Raw genomic sequence first — 23762 nt, 5'->3', positions numbered from 1 at the left:
GGACAAAAGGCTGGTTTCAGTCCCAGGACGGCACAAACAGCTCCCCCATTTCCCTGGGACCAGGAGGGCCCAGCCCCGGCGGCAGAGCTGTGCCAGGGCTGCTGGCAGGCTGCAGCTCTGGCAATGAGCCCTGGCTGGGGGCTACTGAGCCCAGAGCCCCCAGTCCTGCTCCTCTCCCTCCTCCTGCGCAGGGTTTGTCTCCAAATCTGGGGAGTTTCCTTCCAGGAGGAAGGACAGAGCTGTGGCTGAAAGCCAGAGCACTGACCAGCTGCTGCAGGGAAACCAGTGCCAGAGCCCAGCCCAGCCAGGAGGCTGGGAAGGATGCTCAGCCCCAGCCACGAGGGCTAGCACATGCTGGTTATTCTCCAAGTGGCACCTGGGCGTCTGGAAAATCCAATTTCATCCCTCAGTGCCTGGTCCTGGCAAAATAAAGAACGCATTCATTAGTTTTGGTGATTTTGCAAAGGTTAATGGTGAATTTTCAAGTTTGCAGGATGCAGGTTGCCCACGTCAGCCACTGCAATGGCAGGAATGCAGCTCAGAGCCAGCAGAACAAACCTGGATTTGAGCAGCCTGGGAAACCTCCCTGTCACTCCTTGGGTCAGCACCAGAACCTGCAATTAAACCTTCCCAGTGGGGCAGGACGTGTGGGATCATTCCACCAAATGAGGGAGGGAGGGGAAAACATGACTTCAGATAACCTTTAGAAAACACTGAAAAAGCCAAACACAGGCTGGAGTGAGAGCTGCACGTTGCAGAGATGGCCAGGGCTGTCTCTGGGGAATTGCGCACAGCTCCCAGAGGAGCTGGGTGGCTCCGGGACATTTTAAATGTGTCCCTTTGCTCTCAGCAAAGCGTTACTGTGCTCGGCTGGGTTCTGGTCAAAAGCAGAAGCCTGGGACTTGTGGGAGGTTTTTCTTTTCCCCTTTCTTTAGGACATTCTGCAGTGAAGCCGTTTTTGACCCGGGGAGACATTAACCAGCAAGTGCTTCAGGACATTTCTGTCCGACCTGGCTCTCCGGGGCAGAACTGCAGCTATTGTGCTAAAATCCATTCAAGAACTTTTATTTTTTATCCAGTGAGAAAAGGAGCGGCTTGTGGGAGGCAGAGGGGAGAGGAGAGGGGCGGGAAAGCTGCAAATATCCCGAATTAGAGCGACGGCAATGGAGCCTTCCCAGCCCTGCGCCTCTCCCACACTCCCATCTAGCGGCAGCCTGGGCTCGGGAGCGCTCCCGCCCTCCTCATCCCCATCCTCATCCTCATCCCCATCCCCATCCTCATCCCCATCCTCATCCCCATCCCATCCTCATCCTCATCCCCATCCTCATCCCCATCCTCATCCCCATCCCCATCCCCATCCCCATCCCCATCCTCATCCTCATCCCCATCCTCATCCCCATCCCATCCTCATCCCCATCCTCATCCTCATCCCCATCCTCATCCTCATCCTCATCCCATCCTCATCCCATCCTCATCCCCATCCTCATCCTCATCCTCATCCCCATCCTCATCCTCATCCCATCCTCATCCCCATCCCATCCTCATCCCCATCCTCATCCTCATCCCATCCTCATCCCCATCCTCATCCCCATCCTCATCCCATCCTCATCCCCATCCCATCCTCATCCTCATCCTCATCCTCATCCTCATCCTCATCCTCATCCCATCCTCATCCTCATCCTCATCCCCATCCTCATCCTCATCCCCATCCCCATCCTCACTCAGCCCACGTGCACCCCACTCTGTGCCCCGGTTTATACAGAGACGTGCAGCGATCACCACGTTCTCTGAAATTACTTTATTGCTAAAATATTCTACATTTCAGAAAGATAACCAGCCTGCCAGCACGGCGCTTCTGCTCCTCCTGAAAAAGGAGCTGCAGGGCTGCCTTGAGGACAAGCAGCTGAAGCAGCTGTGCTGGTCGGAAGGCAGATGTTGTCACACCATCCAGATGCAGTCACACCATCCAGATGCTGTCACATCATCCAGATGCTGTCACACCATCCAGATGCTGTCACACCATCCAGATGTTTGCATCCAGCCTGGCCTGACCTGCATTAGGAGCTGGGCTCTCTGTCATTCACCAGCTGGATTAGAGCAGTTTCAGAGAATGCTGTTTCCATCCCCTGCTGCCCCGGTTTGCCCCGAGCTCCCCAGGGGTGCAGGGCACTGACCCAGCGCCAGCTCCTGCCCTGGCTCTTTCTGCTCTCACCCACTCGAGGGGGGCAGGAGCTCGGGGTCCCTCGGGCTCTCCCCTGCACACACAGAGGATGGAGCAGCCCGGGCCTCTTCAGACCCTGCTCCTTGACACTTCACAAACAACAGGGACTGAAGAACACAAGGAACAGCCCCAAAATGACACAGGAAACCCCTTCAGCTGAGCAGGGACCAGCGGCCAAAGCCGGGTTTGAAAGTGAGGATCATCCTCCAGGGCAGACAGAGCTTGGGATGGAACCAAACTTGTGCACAGCAGAGGCACTGTGCAGAGGAAATATCAGAGGAAATATCAGAGGAAATACCTGCAGCAGTCCCACCTGTAAAAGGCCAAGAGGAAACACAGGAGCTGCCTGCTGTCCCTTGGGAGGGGTACATGAAATACAGCACGGGGTATTGGGGGCACCTCAACAAAGCCCCCGAACCACCAGGATGGGAGAGGAACTCCCAGAACAGGGAGCAAACCCAAAGGCTGGAAACGGTAACAAAAACACAGAAACAAAAATGAAAATGTACTAAAATTTAATCATTCATAAAAGCTGTAATTTAATCTGTGACAGTAAAACACAAGAAGCAATATTAGAGTTGGTTTAGTATATTATATATTTTTGCTTTTAAAGCCATAGAAATCAGTTATCCCAGTTTTTTTCCTATAAAAGACCCATTTTTCCAAAGCATTATGCACAAACATTTTTAATTAGAATACAATGGCAGAATGAAAATAATGATATTTTGTAACTTTTAAATATAAAATGAAGTCAATGACTCAAAAAGTTATTTGTTGCAGTGAGTTCAAAGGGAAATTTTGGATAATATATATCTATAGTTATAGATATAAAATATAACAGTGGAACATTTTTAGTGCTTGATGGGGAGAAATTATGATAAAATGGTCAATATGAATTTTAATTAGAGTAGCAATCTCTAACATTTGAAATGCATCCATGCTCCTTGGGATAATCATATGCTAGAGTCAATTATATTTATTTTCACATCTGTTAATTGCTATTGCAAAGGAGGAGGAATATTGGCTTTAATTTCCAAGAGATATACACAGAGCAACTGCTTTTTCCAGGGACTGTGTGCAAACCATTTTTAAGATCTAAATTCTTCCCGCAGGAGATAAAAAACAGGAGAAGCTTCTTCCGATATGTTACTCATTTCCATAAGGTTCTGAAGTTGGGAATGCTGGCACTTTCCATTTAGGCAACAGTTCTTCATTCCTGCAATCTGGAGGGAGAAAACACAAACGAAGATGATGGGGGGACATTTCTTACTCTGCTGGTGCCACCAGTGCCCTCCAGGGCCTGAAAACCAAGGGCCCACAGGCAGCAGAGCAGCTCCTTTTTCCCAGAACTCAGGGCTGTTCCTAGGCCAGAAAGCAGGAGACTGTGGGAGTGCAACTCTCCAAATGCTGGGTTTTATCAGGGCCAGAGCAGTGCCAGCCAAGTGCCAGCCAAGTGCCAGCCAAGTGCCAGCCTGCTGCCCCTGCCTGATAGCAGCAGTGCCCACGGCCAGGGCTGGGCTGGGCTGGACAGCACAGAGCACACAGAGCACAGAACAGAGCACAGCACAGAGCACAGAGCACACAGAGCACACAGAGCACAGCACAGAGCAGAGCACAGAGCACAGAGCACACAGGACAGAGCACACAGCACAGAGCACAGAGCACACAGAGCACAGAGCAGAGCACAGAGCACACAGAGCACAGCACAGAACACACAGAGCACACAGCTCAGCACAGAGCACAGCACAGAGCACAGAGCACAGCACAGAGCACAGAGCACACAGAGCACAGAGCAGAGCACAGCACAGAACACAGAGCACACAGCTCAGCACAGAACACAGCACAGAGCACACAGAGCACACAGAGCACAGCACAGAGCACACAGCACAGCACAGAGCACAGAACAGAGCACAGCACAGAGCACAGAGCACACAGGACAGCACAGCACAGAGCACACAGAGCACACAGAGCAGAGCACAGAGCAGAGCACAGAGCAGAGCACAGAGCACACAGGACAGAGCACACAGCACAGAGCACAGCACAGAGCACACAGAGCACAAAGAGCACACAGCACAGAGCACAGAGCACACAGAGCACACAGAGCACAGCACAGAGCACACAGCACAGAGCACAGAGCACAGCACACAACACAGCACAGCTCAGCTCAGCTCAGCTCAGCACAGAGCACAGCACAGCACCCAGTGCCCCTCTCTGCCCCAAATGGGGACATTTCTGTCCCAACCCTGCAGCTGCAGTTCCCTTCCAGAGCATGACAGAACAGCTGTGAGCACACAGAGCTCCCTGCCAAGACACACAGGAAGATTATTTATAGCTGTGTCCAGTCTTGGTGTGCTTTTTGGTTGGGTTTGTTTTGGGGTTTTTTTTAATGCTTGTTTTGGTTTGGGTTGTTTTATTTTTTAATTTGTGCCCCACTGAACCCCACGTCCCTACAAAAGCAATTTGTAATTGTCCCCAAAGGTCCCAGCATGGGGACAGCAGTGGCAGCAGTAACACCAGCATTTACAGAGGGTAACTAACATCTCTCAGAGGATGAAAAGGAGCACGAGCGAGCCCTGGGCTCAGCAGAAAGCCCCTGCTCAGTCACAGCCCAGGAGCAGCAGCAGAGGGAAGGGGCTCTGTTGGGAGCTGCTCTGCTCACCTGGCCCAGGTGGGACTCAGGCCCCTCTTACCTGGCTCAGAGCTGCTGCGTGATGGGAGTCTAAAGCAGCAGACATGATTTCTTTTTAGGCTTCTTCTTTTCCACTGGTGTTTTTCTATTTATCTGTCTGACCAGGTCATAAAAGATCTGCAAATGAAAAACACAAGCTGAAAACCCCGAGTGACAAAACACAAGCTGTGAGAACTGAGGCAGGCTGGGGAGCTGACAGCTCTTTCCTGGTGGCTGCAGTTGTGTAAATTCAATTAAACTGCTTGAATTTATTACACCTTTCTCTAGCAGCTGCTTATGGAAGAAGAAACCCAAAGCTCCCATCAGTGTGCAGAACATAAGGGAGCTGGAAACTCAGTTTATCCCCACCAAAGCCTCCAGAAGAGCAGGGCAGTGAAATGGCAGCAGTTTCCTTGCTTTGGAGAAGGGGGAGAAAATCGGGATTAACAAAGGGGTTTTTAAAACAGGCAGAAAATGCTCAAGGATCAGCAGGCCAGGGCACCCCCGTGCAGGGAGGGGACAGCCCTGAGCTCCCATTGCCACCAGGGACAGCCCAGGGCCTTCCTGCAGCTCAGGGCTCGGTGAGTGCTGCTGCTGCTGCTGCTGCTGCTGCTGGGAGTTGTTTTCCCAGCAAGACTCAACCCATTTATAGCAAAATGAGCTTTGCAAAAATGCTTGGAGCTGGGTCACAGCATTGAGGAGAAATATTTCAACCTTCAGAGGGCTCCACCCTTGTCCTTGTTTGTTTTTTCCCCTTCCTGGAGTGGCCGACAGCTCACAAATTCTTGTTGATTCCAGAGAAATTCACAAGACGAAGAAACAGTTTCTAACACTGTTTATAACACACTGTAACAACTGAAATTTGACATTTTCCCTTCTCATAAATCAGATTATTTAGGTGCTAGAACTGACTGTGAGCACGGCCATCTGCAACAAGGTTTCAGGAATGCCACCATCCCTAAAAGGAGTCAGCGTGCTACACGAGCACCTCAGAGGTCCCCAGAAGGTCATCTGGATTAAAAACTTATTATCTGAAAGGTCTGATTCACATGCAGCAAATGCATGTGGGAATTTATCACTCTTCACCTAGATTTTAACAAATTTAGAAACTCCAAAAGTAGTGAGAAAGCAAGAATAAACCCCAAAAGAATGCAAATGCCTGCCCAGCCCAGGAGGCAGCAGGACACACTCCCAGTGCACTGAGCTGCTTCATTCACAGTTCCTCTCTTTGGTTTCCTCAGCCTTTGTGCTTTTCACAGCTAGGAAATATCAGCTGGCAGGGAAGCAGAACACGGAGGTCACGAGGAGAGCAGGAATCACCCCCGGATAAGCACATTCTGCTGTGACCTCCCGGGGCTGCAGAGCCAGCAGGGACAGGCAGGATTCCCCCCAGGAAGGAGCCCCTGACCACGGGGTGAGGCCTGAGGAGGGGCAGGGGCACCCCAGAGAGTGGGGATGCTCCCAGCCCTGCTGGGCATCTGCTGAGGGCTGAGCTGCATCCCCAGCCCAGACACACAAACAATCCCTGCTGGCAGCAGCCTGGCTCAGCTCTGCTGCTCCTGAGCCCTCAGCAGGGCTAATCCCAGCCCAGAGCTGCAATTCTCAGCTCCTGGGGCTCCTGAGCCCTCAGCCGGGCCAATCCCAGCCCAGAGCTGCAATTCTCAGCTCCTGGGGCTCCTGAGCCCTCAGCCGGGCCAATCCCAGCCCAGAGCTGCAATTCTCAGCTCCTGGGGCTCCTGAGCCCTCCCAGCCCATCCTGAGCCCTCAGCAGGGCCAATCCCAGCCCAGAGCTGCAATTCTCAGCTCCTGGGGCTCCTGAGCCCTCAGCAGGGCCAATCCCAGCCCAGAGCTGCAATTCTCAGCTCCTGGGGCTCCTGAGCCCTCCCAGCCCATCCTGAGCCCTCAGCAGGGCCAATCCCAGCCCAGAGCTGCAATTCTCAGCTCCTGGGGCTCCCCTCCCTCCCAGCCCATCCTGCTGGCTGCCAGGGCAGCTGGGCCCAGGCCAAGATCCCGCTGCTCCTGCTTATCCCACAGCCCTGAACGGTCCCAGTTATCAGCTGGAACCAGCCCAGCTCTGCTGCACGGGGTCAGCTCAGCCTTTGTGCCTGCAAGCTTGGCCTCTGGCACAGGCAGATAACTCCAGCACAGAACAAAGCCTGGTGGTGCCTGATGTGGAGCAGAGCTGCCCCAGGCAGCAGCAGGAGCACCCAGAGCACAGGGGGCTCAGTTAAACTCAGGGAACTGCTCAGGTCTGGCTTTGGGCACGGTTTTAGGGAGCTGGGGGCTTGCAGGGGCTGTGATGAGGCACCTGCAGCCAGAAATGCAAATATTCCAAAAGCAACAGCCAGCCCCACACAAGACAAGGAGCACAACGGGGCATCACCCACGCTGGGAATGGCAGCAGTTATTGTGACACAACGTTCTCTCCAGATAAAGTTTATCTCAACTAAAAGTCATCCAGCTCAGGGCCCTCTGCTGCTCATGGCCCTGGGAGAGGCTGTGAAACACCAGCCTGGGGAGTCACCCTGGCTGTGCAGGGGAAAGGGAGCCCATCCCTCCCAAAAGGGAGGCAGACACAGAGTGCCTGGCACACTGCTCAGACACACAGGGCTCAAAGTGCCTCGTTCATGCCGGGAACACAGGGAACAGGAGGTGCTCACCTCATTTACGTTGATTTTCGACTTTGCAGATGATTCTAGAAAGGCACAGTTACACCACTGTCGTGCTAAGTTCTGCCCCTGCTCTTTGCCCACGACTCGCTCTTCCTCCAGGTCACATTTATTGCCAACCAGAATCATGGGAACCTGGAAGGGAGCAACAGGGGAGAAATCCATCAGCAAGGTCATGTGCAGGGAGCTCTGTGTGCTGTGGCTCTCAGGATGAGGGGGGAAATGCAGGGGGGGAAATGCAGGAGGGGAAATGCAGGGGGGGAAATGCAGGGGGGGAAATGCAGGGGGGGAAATGCAGGGGGGGAAATGCAGGGGGGGAAATGCAGAATGGGAAATGCAGAATGGGAAATGCAGGAGGGGAAATGCAGAATGGGAAATGCAGAATGGGAAATGCAGAATGGGAAATGCAGAATGGGAAATGCAGGAGGGGGAATGCAGAATGGGAAATGCAGAATGGGAAATGCAGGAGGGGAAATGCAGAATGGGAAATGCAGAATGGGAAATGCAGGAGGGGAAATGCAGAATGGGAAATGCAGAATGGGAAATGCAGAATGGGAAATGCAGGAGGGGAAATGCAGAATGGGAAATGCAGAATGGGAAATGCAGAATGGGAAATGCAGAATGGGAAATGCAGGAGGGGGAATGCAGGGGGGGAAATGCAGGGGGGGGAATGCAGGAGGGGAAATGCAGGGGGGGAAATGCAGGATGGGAAATGCAGAATGGGAAATGCAGAATGGGAAATGCAGGGGGGGAAATGCAGAATGGGAATGCAGAATGGGAAATGCAGGGGGGGAAATGCAGAATGGGAAATGCAGAATGGGAAATGCAGAATGGGAAATGCAGGGGGGGGAAATGCAGGGGGGGAAATGCAGGGGGGGAAATGCAGAATGGGAAATGCAGAATGGGAAATGCAGGAGGGGAAATGCAGAATGGGAAATGCAGAATGGGAAATGCAGAATGGGAAATGCAGGATGAACCCAATAAAAACCAAGGGACAATGATGAAGTGGCTCTGCCCCTCTGCAGGGCCTGGCACAGCTGTGGCCCTCCAGGTGTCCCCAGCAGGTACAGAAGGAGGTGTCCCAGGCCAGCCTGGACAGGACTGGAGCTCCCTGGGGCTCTGGAGCTGTCCCTGCCCAGGGCTGAGCTCTGGGCACCCTCCCAACCCACATCACTCTGGGATTCTGTAACACCCTCAGCAAGGGAAAAACCCCAAATCTCTCCGAGCAGCCCAAGTGCCACTGCCAGGAGCTGCCCCAGGGCTGTCCCCAGCAGAGCCCAGCGCTGGCACACCTGGGCTCTGCCACCTGGGCCAGCTGCAGCTCTGGCTGGGAGCAGGGCAGCGCCAGGAGTGCCCCAGCCCAGCAGCATCTCCTGCTTCCTCACACCCAGGGGAAGCAGAAAACCCCAAGAGCTGCTGCTAGGGGACTGCCCCCGTTTAATTTCCTCCAACACATTCTGTGAGCAGAAACAGAGTCCTGTCCAGCTGGAAAATAAATCACTACCCCATTCATTTGGTGATTTACAACACACTGTGTGGTTTTAATCTGCTTCAGTGTTAATATTTGTGGTCTCTTCCTGACACAACTACACTCAAGATTAATTTTTCTCCTTAAAACTCCCAGCCATACCCATTAGAGAATGCTCATATTTTTATTTTTGAGACATAAATTTTCCTTATCACATCAGGAACCTGAAGCCACAGTACAGTTGAAGCAAATGCAAATAAAGCTCATTTGAAATCAGATCTCGGGCTCTATCAGCTTAGATAGAGTGGTAAATATCCTGTTCTTTAGAGTTTTCTAGACAGTTAAGAGAAAATTTCTCATACTGAAACATGAAAATGTGTTATGGACATGTTCAGCAAAAAAGCAAAGTGTATGAAGATGTGAAATAATAGGGCAAAAAGTGATACTGAGATGAGTAAGCAGTACAGGTTTGAAGACATGAAACTGTGTAAGATTATTGCAGAAGATATTATTGGTTTATCCAAAAATGGAGTTTGGTGAGCAACTACCTTTGATCATTTACTGTTAGGTGTAGGAGATTGGAATTTAAACTCTTCCAGATACAGATAATGTAATGATTGATATACTGGGACTTTGGACATGTTCTGGTGTGAAAGACAGAAAGGAGAACATTTCCTAACTCAGGAAAATGCAGCTTAAATGTTCAAAAGGTTCTCAAACTTGAGAGACACCATCCCCAGTGTCTGCTGGGGATGAACCTGCCCAGCTCAGGGCACAAATTCCCCTGCGAGCACAGCCAAGCCCAGCTCAGGGTCCTGCAGCGGGGATTTACCCCACAGTAATGCCTGCCCAAGGAAAAGCAGTTTGGCACCAAGGAAAAGCAGTTTGGCACCAAGGAAAAGCTCAGCTGGTTAAAGCAAGGAGGGCCCAGGGCCACTGCAGGCAGGGAACAGCACAGGACCACGATCCAGGGGACAGAGCCACCCTCACCTGAGCCTGGCCCGTCTTCTGTCACACCCCAAACTCCCCACAGCTCATCTGCCCTTCAGTTAAAAAGGGCTCCAAACACCCAAAACAACCCAAGGCTCTGTCAGGCCCCTGATGGTTTCGTTCCTGGCACTGTGGGACCTCCTTGGGGGACAGATTTGAACTTTCCCCTTCCCACATCTGTCCCAGCCCTCCCAGTCTCCAGTGCCAGGCAGAGCTACTGGGAACATCCTTACCACGACTGGCCCTAACTCTGAGGGAAATAAAGCACAGCTAAAGCACAGAGAAAGAAGAAAATGCCAATCCTGGAAAGGAGTTTAAAGGAGGAGAAGTGAAGTAATGCTGCTTTCAATCAACTCCCAGCATTTCAGAAGACTGTGGCCTCCAGGACATGGGAAAATCTGATTTTGTGATGTCCCTTGGCAGGTGCTGTGCCTCAAACAACAGCACTGAAAGCTACAAGGCCCTGAAAACTCACTGAACACTCCCCGAGGAGATCCCCTGAAAGAGGCTTTGTATGTAAACACCCAGGCTGTGGTGCTTTGAGAGCAAAGCTCCTTAAGCACTTGCAGAGAGGAACCCAGGCATGTTCTACTCACATCCTCAGTGTCCTTCACCCGGAGGATCTGTTCCCGCAGGTCCTGGAGGTCGTTGAACGTGGACTGTGCTGTGATAGAATAAACTAGTGCAAACCCCTGCCCATTCTTCATGTACAGGTCCCTCATGGCTGTGAATTGCTCCTGCAAGCAAACGTTTTTTACAGTAATTAGCTGGAGAATGCAGCTAATGAACAGTTCCACAGGAATACTCCTATTGTACTGGAGACAAGAACGCAGTGCCACAGATGGATTTACATATTTACCCCTCACAGAAACCCACTGGAGCATGGAAATTGAATAAAAGCATTAACACTCTCTTTCCCTTTGGTTTGGTGTTTTGGGGTTTTTTTTCCCTTAATAAAGGGCTTCTTGGAAAAATGGGGAAAAGATGAAGAGCAGCAATAAAAGCATCTCTGCATGGTTTTACTGACTGAAATGCCAGAGCAGGCTGGACAGTGCCAGCTCAGAGCCCCAGCAGGGCCAGGACCTTTACCAGGCCCATCCAGCAACGATTCCTGCCCCTGCTGCTGAGGCTTTGCAGGGCTTTCTCAATAAAACCAAGTTCCAGGGAGCACCAGGAGCCTGGGGAGTGCTGCCAGCCCCCAGGGCTGCTGTGCTGGGGCAGGGCCGTGCCAGCTGCAGGACAGCAGGGCCGTGCCAGCTGCAGGGCAGTGCCAGCTGCAGGGCAGTGCCAGCGGCAGGGCAGTGCCAGCTGAGGGACAGCAGGGCAGTGCCAGCTGCAGGGCTGTGCCAGGGAGGCGCCGGGGCAGCCCTGCTGGGGAGCAGCCCCTGGGCTGGCACTGCTGCAGCCTGTGTCCTTGTGGCCCCTGGCAAATTCGTGTTTGAAACCCTCCCAGAGCAGAATGCTGATCTGGGGGTGGCACAGGAGGCACCAGCCCCTGTGTGCCAGCACTGGGGAGAGCTCACCAGGCCCTGGCACCCACCTCACTGCTGAGGTTATCTAACAAAATCCTTCATTGAAATGACTGCAGCTGATTGACTGCCTTGCCTGGGCAGGATTACAGCAATGAGATCAAGAAATGGCACTTACTGTCCCTGCTGTGTCGAGGATCTCCAGCATACACTGCTGACAGTCTACCTCCACTTGCTGGGGAAAAGGAACAAAAGCTCAGAATCAATGGTCTGCAGTGGGACAGGCAAGAGAAATCTCAGCTCTGGCTGCACCTCTGCACAAAGGGCTCTCAGCAAAGAGCACCTGCATCCCCAGGGCCGAGCAGCTCTGCTCTTAGAGGATTAACCATGCCCCCAGCCAGGCATCTGGGTCAGCTCACATGCTCCAGGACTCCCTTCATTAGCAAGGCTTAAATGAGCAGCTCACTGTAAACATCTCAACTTAAGTGAGATTGGAAATATCTCGACTTAATCCACTCTTACAAATCAAAGCACCTTAAAACTTGAATTTTTCTTTGCTGCCCGGAGAGAAGGGAGTAAGGAAGAGAAGAAAATGCAAAATATTTCAGGACCCTCAGAGTGAGACTTTGCAAATCTTCCACTCTCTGAGAAATGTCTTGGATCTAAAGAGGGTAATTCCAGGAAAGTCAAGTAAATTTAACAGCAGAACTCACAGCACAATTTAATTGAATTATCGCAGCCACAAATGTCACAAGTTTTTAGTGTATGTTTTGGTGCCTTTAATGTGCTGACACTTCTGCTAATCCGTGGAACAATGGCTCACTTGACACCCATCCAGGGAAGAAAGCAGCTCTGTGCCTGGGTTATGTAACAGCCCAGGGACCCTGCAAGGACTTCTGCCCAGCAGCTCCACCCTGCACCCAGAGCAGCCCCACGAATTCCCTCTGTGGGACTTGGAAGAAATAAAACTGATGGTGCTTTACCTTTCTGTATGAATCTTCTATTGTTGGGTCATATTTTTCAACAAAAATTCCCTGAACGAACTGTACAGTCTGGGGAGGAAGGGAAGAAAGAAATCCCAAGTGAGCTGAACACAGCCAGAAACATTCACCAAGAGCACTTCAGGAAAAAGTAACAACAGTGAATCTGCTTTTAAATTCAATAGTGAGGACCAGAGAAAAAGACATAACATTTCTATTTTGAAAATAAAATTGCCCTGAGCGTGACAATCTGGCTGACGTGAGACACTCTTGATCTCTGGTGGACTTCATCTATTACAGGTGAAAAGAAAGGCCAAGAGAGAAACTGCAAATCTGGGGGTGTTTTGGGGTTCTGTGTAGATCCAAGGCCTTTAGAAGTTTCCCTCTGTTTGGGTGGTGCAGCCCAGCTTCAGTTTCCAGTTCTCTGCAAGGCTCTGCACCACTGGGCACCCTTGTGAGCTGCGTCACCCTCTGCCCCTCCAGGAGAGTTTCAGCCTCAGAAATGGGATGAAAGTGCTGTACAGGAAACAAAAGCTGCTGAACAACTGTGGCCTTGTAGCTGTGTCCATCAGAGTCACCAGAGGCAGCAGCAGCACTGGGCTGGCACAGCAGAGTTAAACCAAGGAAGAGCTGCAGTGGAACAGCCCCAGTTTGTCCTCTGCACCCGGGGCACACAGGGCTGGCCATGAACACCAGGCTCTTTGTTGCACAGGTCACTTTGTGCACTTGGAAGAATGAAATTTAAAGTGACCCCCATATGATTTTAAATCCCACCTTGTAACCTCTCCTCGCTAATGCTTGTAAATAAGTACACAGACTGTGTGAAAGCTAAATATTATCCACTCCTAGCTGCTAACTGGCAATTACTGTGTGCTGCTATAAAAACAATGGATCATGAATTACCAAATTCATGCATATGAATTACCAAATATGCTGACTTAGCAGCCAGCCTGTCAAAAAGAATTTAACTTTTGTTTACCAGACTATTTGAGTATTTGCATTTCAGCTGATCAAAAGGTCAGGGATGGTGCTGACTCAGACTTCACATCACAGAGAAGGAAATTCAAGCATGTCAGATGCTGAGTAATTTTTATTTACAGCATACTACTAAGTGCTCCACTCCACCTAGTGAGTCTTTCAGTGTTACATAAGAAAATAAAGATAATCAGGGAAGTGCTGGTGGCAAAAGTAATACAGATTGCTGACATTGCTGTGGAGGAACAGAGCTTGTAAAAAAATTACACCTTGTAAACACCTTGTAGTGATTAGGATGGGATTGCTGGAAGAGTGCATCAAATTTGATGTACAACTGAGTACTGGCTCCTCCTGTTCACTGGGATTCTGCAGGTGATTTACCAGGATCGTTACCTGGCTGTGGCAGCAGAATAAACAATGAGGCAGGACATGAAAGCTGCTCAGCCATTATCATGCCTGTGACAAGGAACACTGCAGTTCCTTGTTGTAGATAACTCTCACTTGACCAGTTCTTTGCCTCTCTGCTGGAGAGAGCTGCTGGACTGGTGAGTGATAAATGGGTGACAGGAGTCCCTCTCACAGCGTTCACTATCAGCTCTGCTGTGGAAAGCTCTCCTTGGGAACAGGACAAGCACTCCAGGAGAGCAAAGTGCTGCTCCTCCCTCTCTGCAGGGGCTGTGGATGCTCCTCAGGGCTGCTGCTCTGAGCCAGCTGCTGACTCAGGATGGAAAACCCAGAGCCCTGGAGGTGTGCAGGGCTGAACCCCAGCTCTGGGATTGATCCTGTGATTGATTCCAGCCAGATTTCCCCTGCTGTGCCCCTGCCCTTGGGCCTGCAACGCTCACAGATACTCAGCTCTGCACAGCACAGCACCCGTGCAGGAAGCAGACATGACACACTAATTAGCAGCAATTAATCACCTCTCCTGAGCCAGGGCACAGCTCCCCAGCACTGGCACAGTGGCTAGTGAGTCCTGGCACATCACAGAAGTGACCCAAGCTGCCCAGAGCAGCAGTGCCCCGGTGTGCAGGGAGCCAGGCAGCTGCAGGGCTGGGTAGGGCTCAGGGCTGGCCCCAGACTCACCAGAGCAGACTTGCCCACACCTCCTGAACCAAGGACCACCAGCTTGTACTCACGCATGGTGTGGGCTGTTCAGAGAGCAGCGACCTGAGGGCAGAGAAAAGGCAGAGTTAGAGCACAGAGCTGGGGGCTCCTGAGAGTGAGAATGCCTTCACTGCCCTTACTGCCAGCTTGGGTTTCATTTTCCTGAACACTCAGCTTGAGAAGGCCACTCTGAGAGCCCCAGGTCAGGGGAAATGGCCACAGCTGGGTCCTGCAGTGCTCAGAGAGGAAGAGGATGGAAAGGCCAGGGGACAAACACAGAGGCTGTGCCGGGCACCACGAGCTGCCACTGCCCGTCCTCTGCTTCCTCAGCCAGAGAGGAAGAGGATGGAAACCCAGGGGACAAACACAGAGGCTGTGCCGGGCACCACGAGCTGCCACTGCCCGTCCTCTGCTTCCTCAGCATTTCATGGCACCAACCAGAGCACGGGACAGGAAAATTAGAACAGAAAGAAGCAAGTCAAGAGGTTTCCTTCTCCCCTCCACCCCCAGCAGGGAGGGATTTAGGTCAGTGTTTTCTCTCTGGAAAAGGTCAGGCCCAGCAGACGGCTGCCAAGGCAGAGCTCTCTGCTCGCCCAGCACAGACTCTGCCTTTTTATGGAAATCTTGCAACTCCCTCAAGTCACTCTGCAGCAGCAGCAAACTTCTCGTGCTCCTCGAGATTCCCTGACAAATAAGGCAAATGACAAAGGCAGTGATAAACAGTGGCCAGAGTGTTTACAGAGCAGGCAGGCTGGGCTGTCCCTGCAGCAAACAATGAGCTCAGCGCCGAGCCCCTTCCGCAGGGCCGCGCTTCCTTCCCAAGTAAGGCTGCACACACACACCAGGCTGCAAACCAACCCTGCCACGGGACTATGGGCTCCCAGATACAGCCTTGGGGAAGGAAAACGTCCTCCAAGGGCTTTGGTAGAGAAATGCACCCGGAGCCTGTGAAGAACAGGGGGTGTGTTCTGTGTTTCCAGCTCTGCGACGTGCACGCCTCCCTGCCAACCTGGGTCTGGAGTTGATGCGACCACTGAATCGGGGCAGGGTCTCTTCTGCCACTTGGACTCCCAAGGGGAAGATGCAAAACAGAGTCCAGAGGAGCCCCATGCGCTGCCGCTCACCCATCACCAGTCTGAGCTGAACTGGGACCAACAGGAGCTGGGGAGCTCCCCAGCCACCGCGCTCAGCCCTCACCCCCAGCCCGTCCCACGGGCTGAGTGTCACCCGGTACAAAAACCAAAAACTCAAACATCCCACGGGCAGCCGGAGAGGGACACAGGTTTCTGTGATCAGTTTAGCACAACTTCAAACTGGTTTTAAGGCAGAATACCAGAAGCAAAGGGCTTGCCTGTGCTGAGGCTCTGCGTTCACACAGCCGAGGGAAGCTGCCCTTCCCTCCTCCAAGCCCTGGGCAGGGAGCAGGGCTCAAGCAATCCATGCAGCCCCTCGTTTCAGGCACCTGGAGGAGGTTTCTCTCCAACTCTTGAAGCCCATGTGAGCTGCAGTTGCCTAACTGCAAGTTGTGAAATCAACTCAAACTGAAAGGGGTTTTCCAGAAACTGCCCAAAGGCAGAGCAGGCATGGCTGTGCACTCCAGGACACTGACAACAGCTCTGGCTGAATTCTGGGAACTGTAAGCTCTTCTGCTTGACCATTTCCCTGAGAAGTGACATTCACTTCCTTTCTTTCTAAAATCGTGATTTTGAATGGGAAGGAGAGGGGAATTCCAATTAACAATTCGTTTCCTCTTGATAATCCCTAAAAATTAAAAGCTGATGCATTTTTTATAAAGCATAAATGCAACTTATTGATCCAGTTTGTCTTCATCTCCCACAGTCTGTTCCACTAAAGAAAACCCAGAAAGCAATCATGCTAAGGGTTAAATTTAGCTGTGAACTATTTCACTTCTTATTTGTAGTAGAAAATACTTGTGGGAAAGTTTAAGCTGGGAGCAGTACAAGACTAACTTCTCATTTCTTCTCTACAGAATTTGCTGATTTTTTTTTTTTCAGGTGCAACAGGAAACCAAGATCCTGAAAGGCACGAGCCTTATTACTGTAAACCCCACATGCCTTAATTATCTTGTAGCTCTTTCACAAGTATGTTAATGTTATCTGTTTATACAACATGAATAGAGTGCTCAAGAAATTACTATGCTGCATCCCAGCCAACTTTTCATTTGGCAACTGCTGAAGCCCACCTAAATACAGGCAGACACAGCAGCATTCATTTCCATCCAGAGCTCTCTGTAGCAGTCACATGCTGTGAAGGAACAGCTCCATTTCCAAGTGGAATTGAACTATGGCTGTTAAGTGTTCTTTAGAGTCAGGAGAAGGGTATGATCACTAAAGAGCGTAGAAAAAATTAACTGTAAATGTTGTGAAACTGGTCTCATCAGTTCAGAATGCCGTGGTGCAGGAATAAAGCAAAAGCTGAGTGTGTCTCCTTGCTCCCTCTGCCAGGCACAGCCCCTGAGCCCCAGCAGGACAAGAGGGGCACAGAGCACGAGTGCCACCCCAGCACCGCCCTGGGCTGCAGCCCCTCTGCCCCTCCATCACTCTCCAAACCACCTGCAGGGCAACAAATCACAGGGTTCTGCATCTATCATCACCAAAAAACTCTGCTCCTCCACCATCAGACACCTGACCCCTCAGAATCCAGCTGTGCTCTGCATTCTTCAACGGGAGCTTCTCTGCTGCTGCCACCAGCAGTGCCCAGGCAGAGACAGAAGTGGACTCTGACCCCTCAGAGCAGCAGCCCCAGCTGCTCACAGAACAGCCAAGGGCTGTGCCCTGGAGCAGACAGAGAGGTGAAAAGCTGCAGGGTATTTGTGTCAGCAGCCAGAGGCAGTGCAGGCACAGCATCCCCGAGGAGGACCAGGAGAGGCGATGCAGACACAGCTGGAGCTGCAGCAGCCAGGGCTGGCCCAGGCAGGAAGGAGCAAACTCAGAGGGTATTTCCCAAGCACGGAAGGAGCAGAGCTGGGGGAGGCCCTGGGGACGAGGGCTGAGGCCCCTCAGGACACAAACCTGGTGCAAAAGCAGTGAGCTGCTTCTGTTTCTAGAGTTTCAGCAGCTCATCAAGGAGGTCACAATTTGGGCAGTGGGGAGAGAGAAGCGTGAAGCAAAATGAGCAAACACAGCACTGAAAGAGCGAGTGCAAGAACTTCACTGATCAATTACTCACTCCAATGTTCACAGAAATTTCATTTAAAATATGATGAGAACACTAAAAAACTCTTACCTTGGCATAAAAGATCTCTCATCAGTGTTAGCAGCTCTACTGAAGGTTCTTCCAGGCTCCCCACAAGGAACTGAAAAAAAGAATTTCAAAAAGAGTTAATAGTTTTTCAAGTGTCAGCATTTGTGAAGCATCTCTGTAGTGCTTAAGCCAAAGCACCCAGCTCCTGGGGACTTCTCCTCCCTAGAACACTCCAAGACTTCACTTACACCAGACAAACTCAAACTAACCGTGTTTGAGGTTGCATCAAGTTCTGCAACACCTACAAAGCGCAATTATTTTAGGGGATCCAGCAGGTTTGTGGCAGGAGCAGGATGAGCTTTAAGGTGCCTTCCAGCCCAAGGCATTCTGTGATTGTGGGGCAGTCCTGGACTCCCAGCAGCACCATCCCCTGCCCCAGGAACCCGCTGGCTCCTTGTCCAAGAGTTTGAGAAGCTCCAACATTTCCAGTCCCCCAGTCTTTGCTCAGTAGCCCTGAGCAGCAGCAGAGCTGATATTCAGTGATCACAGCACTGGCTACACCTGCTGCTCCAACAGGGACAGTCCTGGCTTTCAGAGCTTCAGCACTTCATCCTTTCTTCTCAAGAGATTAAAAAAAAGAATCAATTGCTCCTCTGGAACCATAGGAAGTTGAAATGAAAACCTAGTACCCTGGTTTTCTGAAAATATCCCTTTTTAGCAGCTCTGGAGTCACCTTGGAGTCACAGAAATCAAAATTGTCTTGTAAGAGATAACAGAAGCTCCCATAATCCTTGTCAAATATTTTTCCAGGTATAAGAGAAAGTGAGTCTAGAGGGCAGGGTTGGATGGGATATGGGGAAGAAATCCTTCCCTGGCAGGGTGGGCAGAGCAGCTGGGGCTGCCCCTGGGTCCCTGGCAGTGCCCAAGGCCAGGAGCAGCCTGGGCACAGTGGAAGAGTCCCTGCCATGGCAGGGGGGCACTGCAGGGCTCTGAGCTCCCTTCCACCCCCAGCCATTCTGGGATTTTCTCTGCAGCGCTGCCAGTGGCAGCTCCAGCACTGACGGCTCAGCGGCCCCTGCACCCAAAGAGCACAGCCTGAGTTTAAATGAGGTGAGAGAAAAGAAACGGAAAGAAGCGAGGCACAGAAAGGAGCGGCACAGGAACCACAGCACCAGCTCCTAGAGACAGTGTGAGATGGCATCTGGAGGTGCAGCTCCTGCAGCCCAGCACTGAGGGGCTCTGCTCCCTGCTCGTCCCCAGGAAGGGGATAGAGGAAGAGGCAGCAAGGGCCACTCACCTGGCCGTGAGGAGGAAAAAAGGAACAACTCCGTGCTCGCTCATCACTCACACCCCCCTGCCTCTGACTCTCAGCAGGACTGCAGAACATTGAACATATCCAGGGGAAGAGTGGGGTCAGCCCCGTGCCCATCTGGAGAGAAGCACGGATGTGCTGGGCTGCAGCACCTCCCTGGAGGCTGGCAGTGCCACCCCTGCGGCCGTGCCCTTCCCACCTCCCGGACGAGAGGCAGATTCCTGGGCTGCTGCAGCCACGTGTCCTGGCTATTTTTATCCTGGCAGTTCAATGCTAAATCGTGGCTACTATAAACAAACCTGTTTCATTCTCAACTTGGAAACGTTCTCCGTGCCAGTTTTCTTCAGTTACTATAAACTAGGCCATGGAAAGTGGTGGATTTTCTTTTTTTACAAGTGTCAATTAAACATTGCTCAACAGTCTACCAAAACCCCTCCATTACTCAGAGCCATGTTGGCAAAACAAACCCAAACCCAGCACTTGTGCAAGGGGAAGATTTACAGCGATCAAAGCCACACTTGAACTGACAGATTCCCTCCAGAGTTAAAAAAAAAGAGTCCAAACAAACAGAGAGAGAGAATGATGCAGCAGCAAAGGCTGGAAACACCAGGCCAAGGATCCCCCCTTGAACCAGCCCAGCCACCGTTCCTGGCTGTGCCCAAGGACAGCTCCACTCAGCACCTGCTCCCTCGCTTGTTCTACACCGTGTCCAGAGGTGTTAAATCACTCAGTGAAGTCTGAAGCACAGGAGACACTTCCCTAATGCTCACCAGAGCTGTCATCAATTACACAATGGCTCCAGAGCCATGCAGGGAACAGGGAGTGCACCCCAAAGGATAAAGGGGGCTTGGCTGGAAATCCCACAGCTCAGGAACAGGGAGTGCACCCCAAAGGGGGCTTGGCTGGAAATCCCACAGCTCAGGAACAGGGATGTGCACCCCAAAGGATAAAGGGGGCTTGGCTGGAAATCCCACAGCTCAGGAACAGGGAGTGCACCCCAAAGGGGGATTGGCTGGAAATCCCACAGCTCAGGAACAGGGAGTGCACCCCAAAGGGGGATTGGCTGGAAATCCCACAGCTCAGGAACAGGGATGTGCACCCCAATGGGGGCTTGGCTGGAAATCCCACAGCTCAGGAACAGGGAGTGCACCCCAAAGGATAAAGGGGGCTTGGCTGGAAATCCCACAGCTCAGGAACAGGGATGTGCACCCCAATGGGGGCTTGGCTGGAAATCCCACAGCTCAGGAACAGGGATGTGCACCCCAAAGGGGGCTTGGCTGGAAATCCCACACTCCTTAGCAGATACCAGCCCTGAACAGCAGCAAGGCAAACACTGCCAGAGATTACCCTGCTAGTTAGCAAGGAGTCTGTTTAATTAATACAAATCACTGCCATGGGCTCACTTGTTCACAAAACGAGCCCCTTCTCCAAGGCAGTCAAATTCCCAGGCTTCAGGGCACAGGGAAAACTTCCTCCACCTTTCCTGAGGCCGCCAACACCAGAAAAATGAGAGGGAAGAGAAAAACAAAAGACTAAAAGACCAGACTAAGCAGAAAGCAGGACTTCAATGTGACTTCAAAAGCACAGTTTGACAAACTTCCGCTCCCAGACGCTGCATTATTTTCTTGCTCATTATCACTGCGGTCTCTGACACCAAAGCAAGTGTGTTTTAGGCATTAACATTACATAAGAGGCAACATTTTATAATTTGTGCCAGAAATCTCAGCCTCGGTTTTGTAATTTTAACACCAAAATCATTATCATTTCCACTGCCTGCTTTCAGCATCACATCAAATACCAATCAAGGTAACTAATGTGTAATTAGCTATGCACAAGCCTGCTGTGGGATGAGTCATGACCCCACTGAGGTGCATTCCTGATACTGGAACATACAGGCTGTCCCTTGTCCAAATCATCAGTAATCCAAGTGCAAATGTATTTTCCTTTCGTTTTTCAGGTAACAAATAACCCCAAAAAGACACAGCAAGAAGCAAACACAGAAAACAAAGCTGGTGACAAGGCAAATAAGCAAACAGGTACGTGAGCGCACGGGAGAACGGCACTGGCCAGAGGCGTTATCTGAAGAGCTCCATCAGAAAAGGCGAGAGCAGCCCTCAAATCTTGCATCCACTCCCAAAACTCCCGGCCCAGGTGTGTGCAGCTCAGAGCCACATCCCAGTCACCCCCTTCTGCAGCACTCCACATCCTCCTGGAGCCTGGGAGGGCCATAAAGGCCTGGGCAGAGAGTAAAGTCCTCCAGCAGCAGAGCCCTGCGCTGGAGCTTCCAGCAAATTAACTGCAGCCCACACAAACACGGCCTGAGACAAACTCCTTGGAGAACAGCAATAATTCTGCCATTGGAAATAGTCATTTTGTGCACAAACACTCTGGGATTGATCCTCCTCAGCCTGTAATCTTTTGTGCAATCGGCTTCATGCTGAACCTGCAATTTCAAATAACATAATGTTAACTTCTATGGAGGTGGCTGCCTAATTATTCACTGGAAATTGCTCTGCTATAGAAGCTCTCCAGGCAAGGAACAAGGGCTCTGGGCAGCTAAAGCCTGCCATGCTGAAACGGCTAATTTATTTTTTGTCCTATTGCTCTGCACTTGCACAAAGTTGCTAGGGACATGTGCCAGCCAGACAAAGGCAGGGGAAAGGAAGCCAGCAGCACAACTCGGAGCCCAACACACTCTGCATCCCCAAATTAGAACAAAGCCCTACGTCAGGGGCTGGAGCTGGCAGCTCCCCTCCAGCCAGACTGCAGCACTCTGCACATTAATGCCAACGAGAGCTGCAGGCAGGACACAGCCCCGAGCACACCCAGGCAAACACCCTCTGCTCAATTCCCAGTATCTGGAAGGGTTTGAGAGCAGGGAGGGCAGGGATGGCAGGGACTGGGAGGGCACAGCTCCTCCCAAGCAGCACCATGGCCACATTCACCATTTCTCCTTTTCCATGCAGCCCCATTGGAGCAGTTCAGCAAAGGAGTTCTCCACAGCTTTTTTTTTGGAAGAAAAAATGAAAAAACCACTTTCTTTCCCCCTTCCTCATCAGCCAAAGACGTAAACATTAAAGGGCAAATCTGCCATTAGACACAGCAGCCGCTCAGGGCACTTCCTCCTTTTGCTGCCTATCACATCCACAACTTGCCACTGATTTTTAAACCCTGTAAAGTTTTTCATTCCTCTCCACTTCCTTTAGTGGAAAAAATATCCTGACCTTTTATAAAACAGATTAAATTCCAGACAGACCTGAGGAGGCTCAGTCGTAGCAAAGACCAACTCCATTCTACTTGGAAGGAATAATTTGTTGTGCTGATAGTAGCTTGGCAACATTCGCCACTATTCTTCCTGGTTTATATAATTAAGAGTAAATAAGTGACATGAGGTAGATAGATTGCCACTGAAAGTTCAGCTTGCACTTTAATTATTTCATTTCTGCAGTAGTAGTGACGAGACACTGGCCATGAAGCCCAGTCTGAGCTTACTTGGTCTCCAGCATAAAAAATGTAATGGAGACAAGAAGCTTCCAGGCCACTAAGGGTTCTTTGAAACCTCTCAGTGAAGTTGGAGAGGTTCAAACTGCTCTTCCCATGTATTTCAAGCTGACATTGGGCAGGTTAAGATCGGCTATTGGGAAGAAAATCTTTACTCCAAGGGCAGTGAGGCCCTGGCATGGAGCAGCTGTGGCTGCCTTGGAGCCCTGGCAGTGCCCAGGGCCAGGCTGGAGCACTGGAGAGGGGACGGGGTCCCTGCCCAGGCACTGGATGGGCTCTAAGGTCCTTCCAACCCAAACCATGCCATGATTCTATGACTTCCACCCAGCAGTGATAAATCCTAGGACTAACACCAAGCCTCTAAACATGGGGCACACCCCAGCTCTTCAGGGCTAACTCACAAATCCCAGAAAATGCTGAGATTCTTTAAATCTGCCTGGCACAGCTGCAATGATCTGTGTTTGTACGCTGGATGTGAGCGTGCAGCCCGTTCTAAAGGTCAGCTCTGCATGTGCAGCCCAGAGATTTTCACTTGCCACGAGCAACCAGCCCCCCCCATTCCCACGCACCCGCCGCTCATTAAACGCCTCTTTTAACAACAATTTCCAGAATGAAAAGCCCCACTGACCATATGGCCACTTATTAATACTACATTTGTTTATCAGTTTAAATAAACCCCCTGCAGCAATGAGTATCCGTGTAATGAGGACTTAAACACAGCTCACAAGGGAAGTTCTGGCACTGCCAAGTGGGACTGCACCTCCTCAATGCTTTTCAGGGCAGATTTCAAGGCTCGATAGGAACCTGAATGGCAGTGAGTGCACAGAATTAACTGCAAATAGAGGGGAAAGTAACAGTTTCATTACGTTTCGTAAAGAAATTAAGTTATTTAATGTGCTGCTTAATCCTCCAGTATTTAGCTCAGCCCCTTAATGCTGCTTCCTGGAACCCTGGGCCAGAGTGGGGGTGGAAACTGAATTTTCTTCTACAGCGAAAATGAAACTTTCTTCTGTGTGAAGGTTTTAACTTAAGGAATATTCAAACAGTTATTAACACTTCAGTGCCACAGCAAGAGCTTCAAGACCAGAGGGGTTCTAACCAAACCACTGCCAGGCCTGGCCTCTGCACCAGGGCTTCTCTGAAGTTTCTTAATCCTCCTGAACCTGCTTAAAAGGGCAAAACTCCTTTGACAATTCATCCT

The 23762-nt window shown here is 51.2% G+C and overlaps 1 protein-coding gene across 1 annotated transcript in view; it reads right to left on the bottom strand.

Moving 5' to 3' along the window:
* Positions 1–2719: 2719 nt before the first annotated feature.
* Positions 2720–23762, bottom strand: part of RAP1A (RAP1A, member of RAS oncogene family) — a 29354-nt gene continuing 8311 nt past the window's right edge. Inside the window, exons 2-9 of the mRNA XM_036398442.2 lie at positions 17791–17860; positions 14524–14607; positions 12469–12537; positions 11664–11720; positions 10613–10753; positions 7550–7693; positions 4912–5027; positions 2720–3444 (exon numbers count right to left, since the gene is read on the bottom strand). Of these exons, the coding sequence (XP_036254335.1) occupies positions 4941–5027; positions 7550–7693; positions 10613–10753; positions 11664–11720; positions 12469–12537; positions 14524–14580 (555 nt within the window). The 5' untranslated portion in view covers positions 14581–14607; positions 17791–17860 and the 3' untranslated portion in view covers positions 2720–3444; positions 4912–4940. The remainder of the gene's footprint in view (positions 3445–4911; positions 5028–7549; positions 7694–10612; positions 10754–11663; positions 11721–12468; positions 12538–14523; positions 14608–17790; positions 17861–23762) is intronic.

This window comes from Molothrus ater, chromosome 25, assembly GCF_012460135.2.
Source record: "Molothrus ater isolate BHLD 08-10-18 breed brown headed cowbird chromosome 25, BPBGC_Mater_1.1, whole genome shotgun sequence".
NCBI classification, from domain to species: domain Eukaryota; kingdom Metazoa; phylum Chordata; class Aves; order Passeriformes; family Icteridae; genus Molothrus; species Molothrus ater.
The sequence above is the reverse complement of the archived record's forward strand: the minus strand, read 5'-3'. Positions and strand labels throughout refer to the sequence as shown.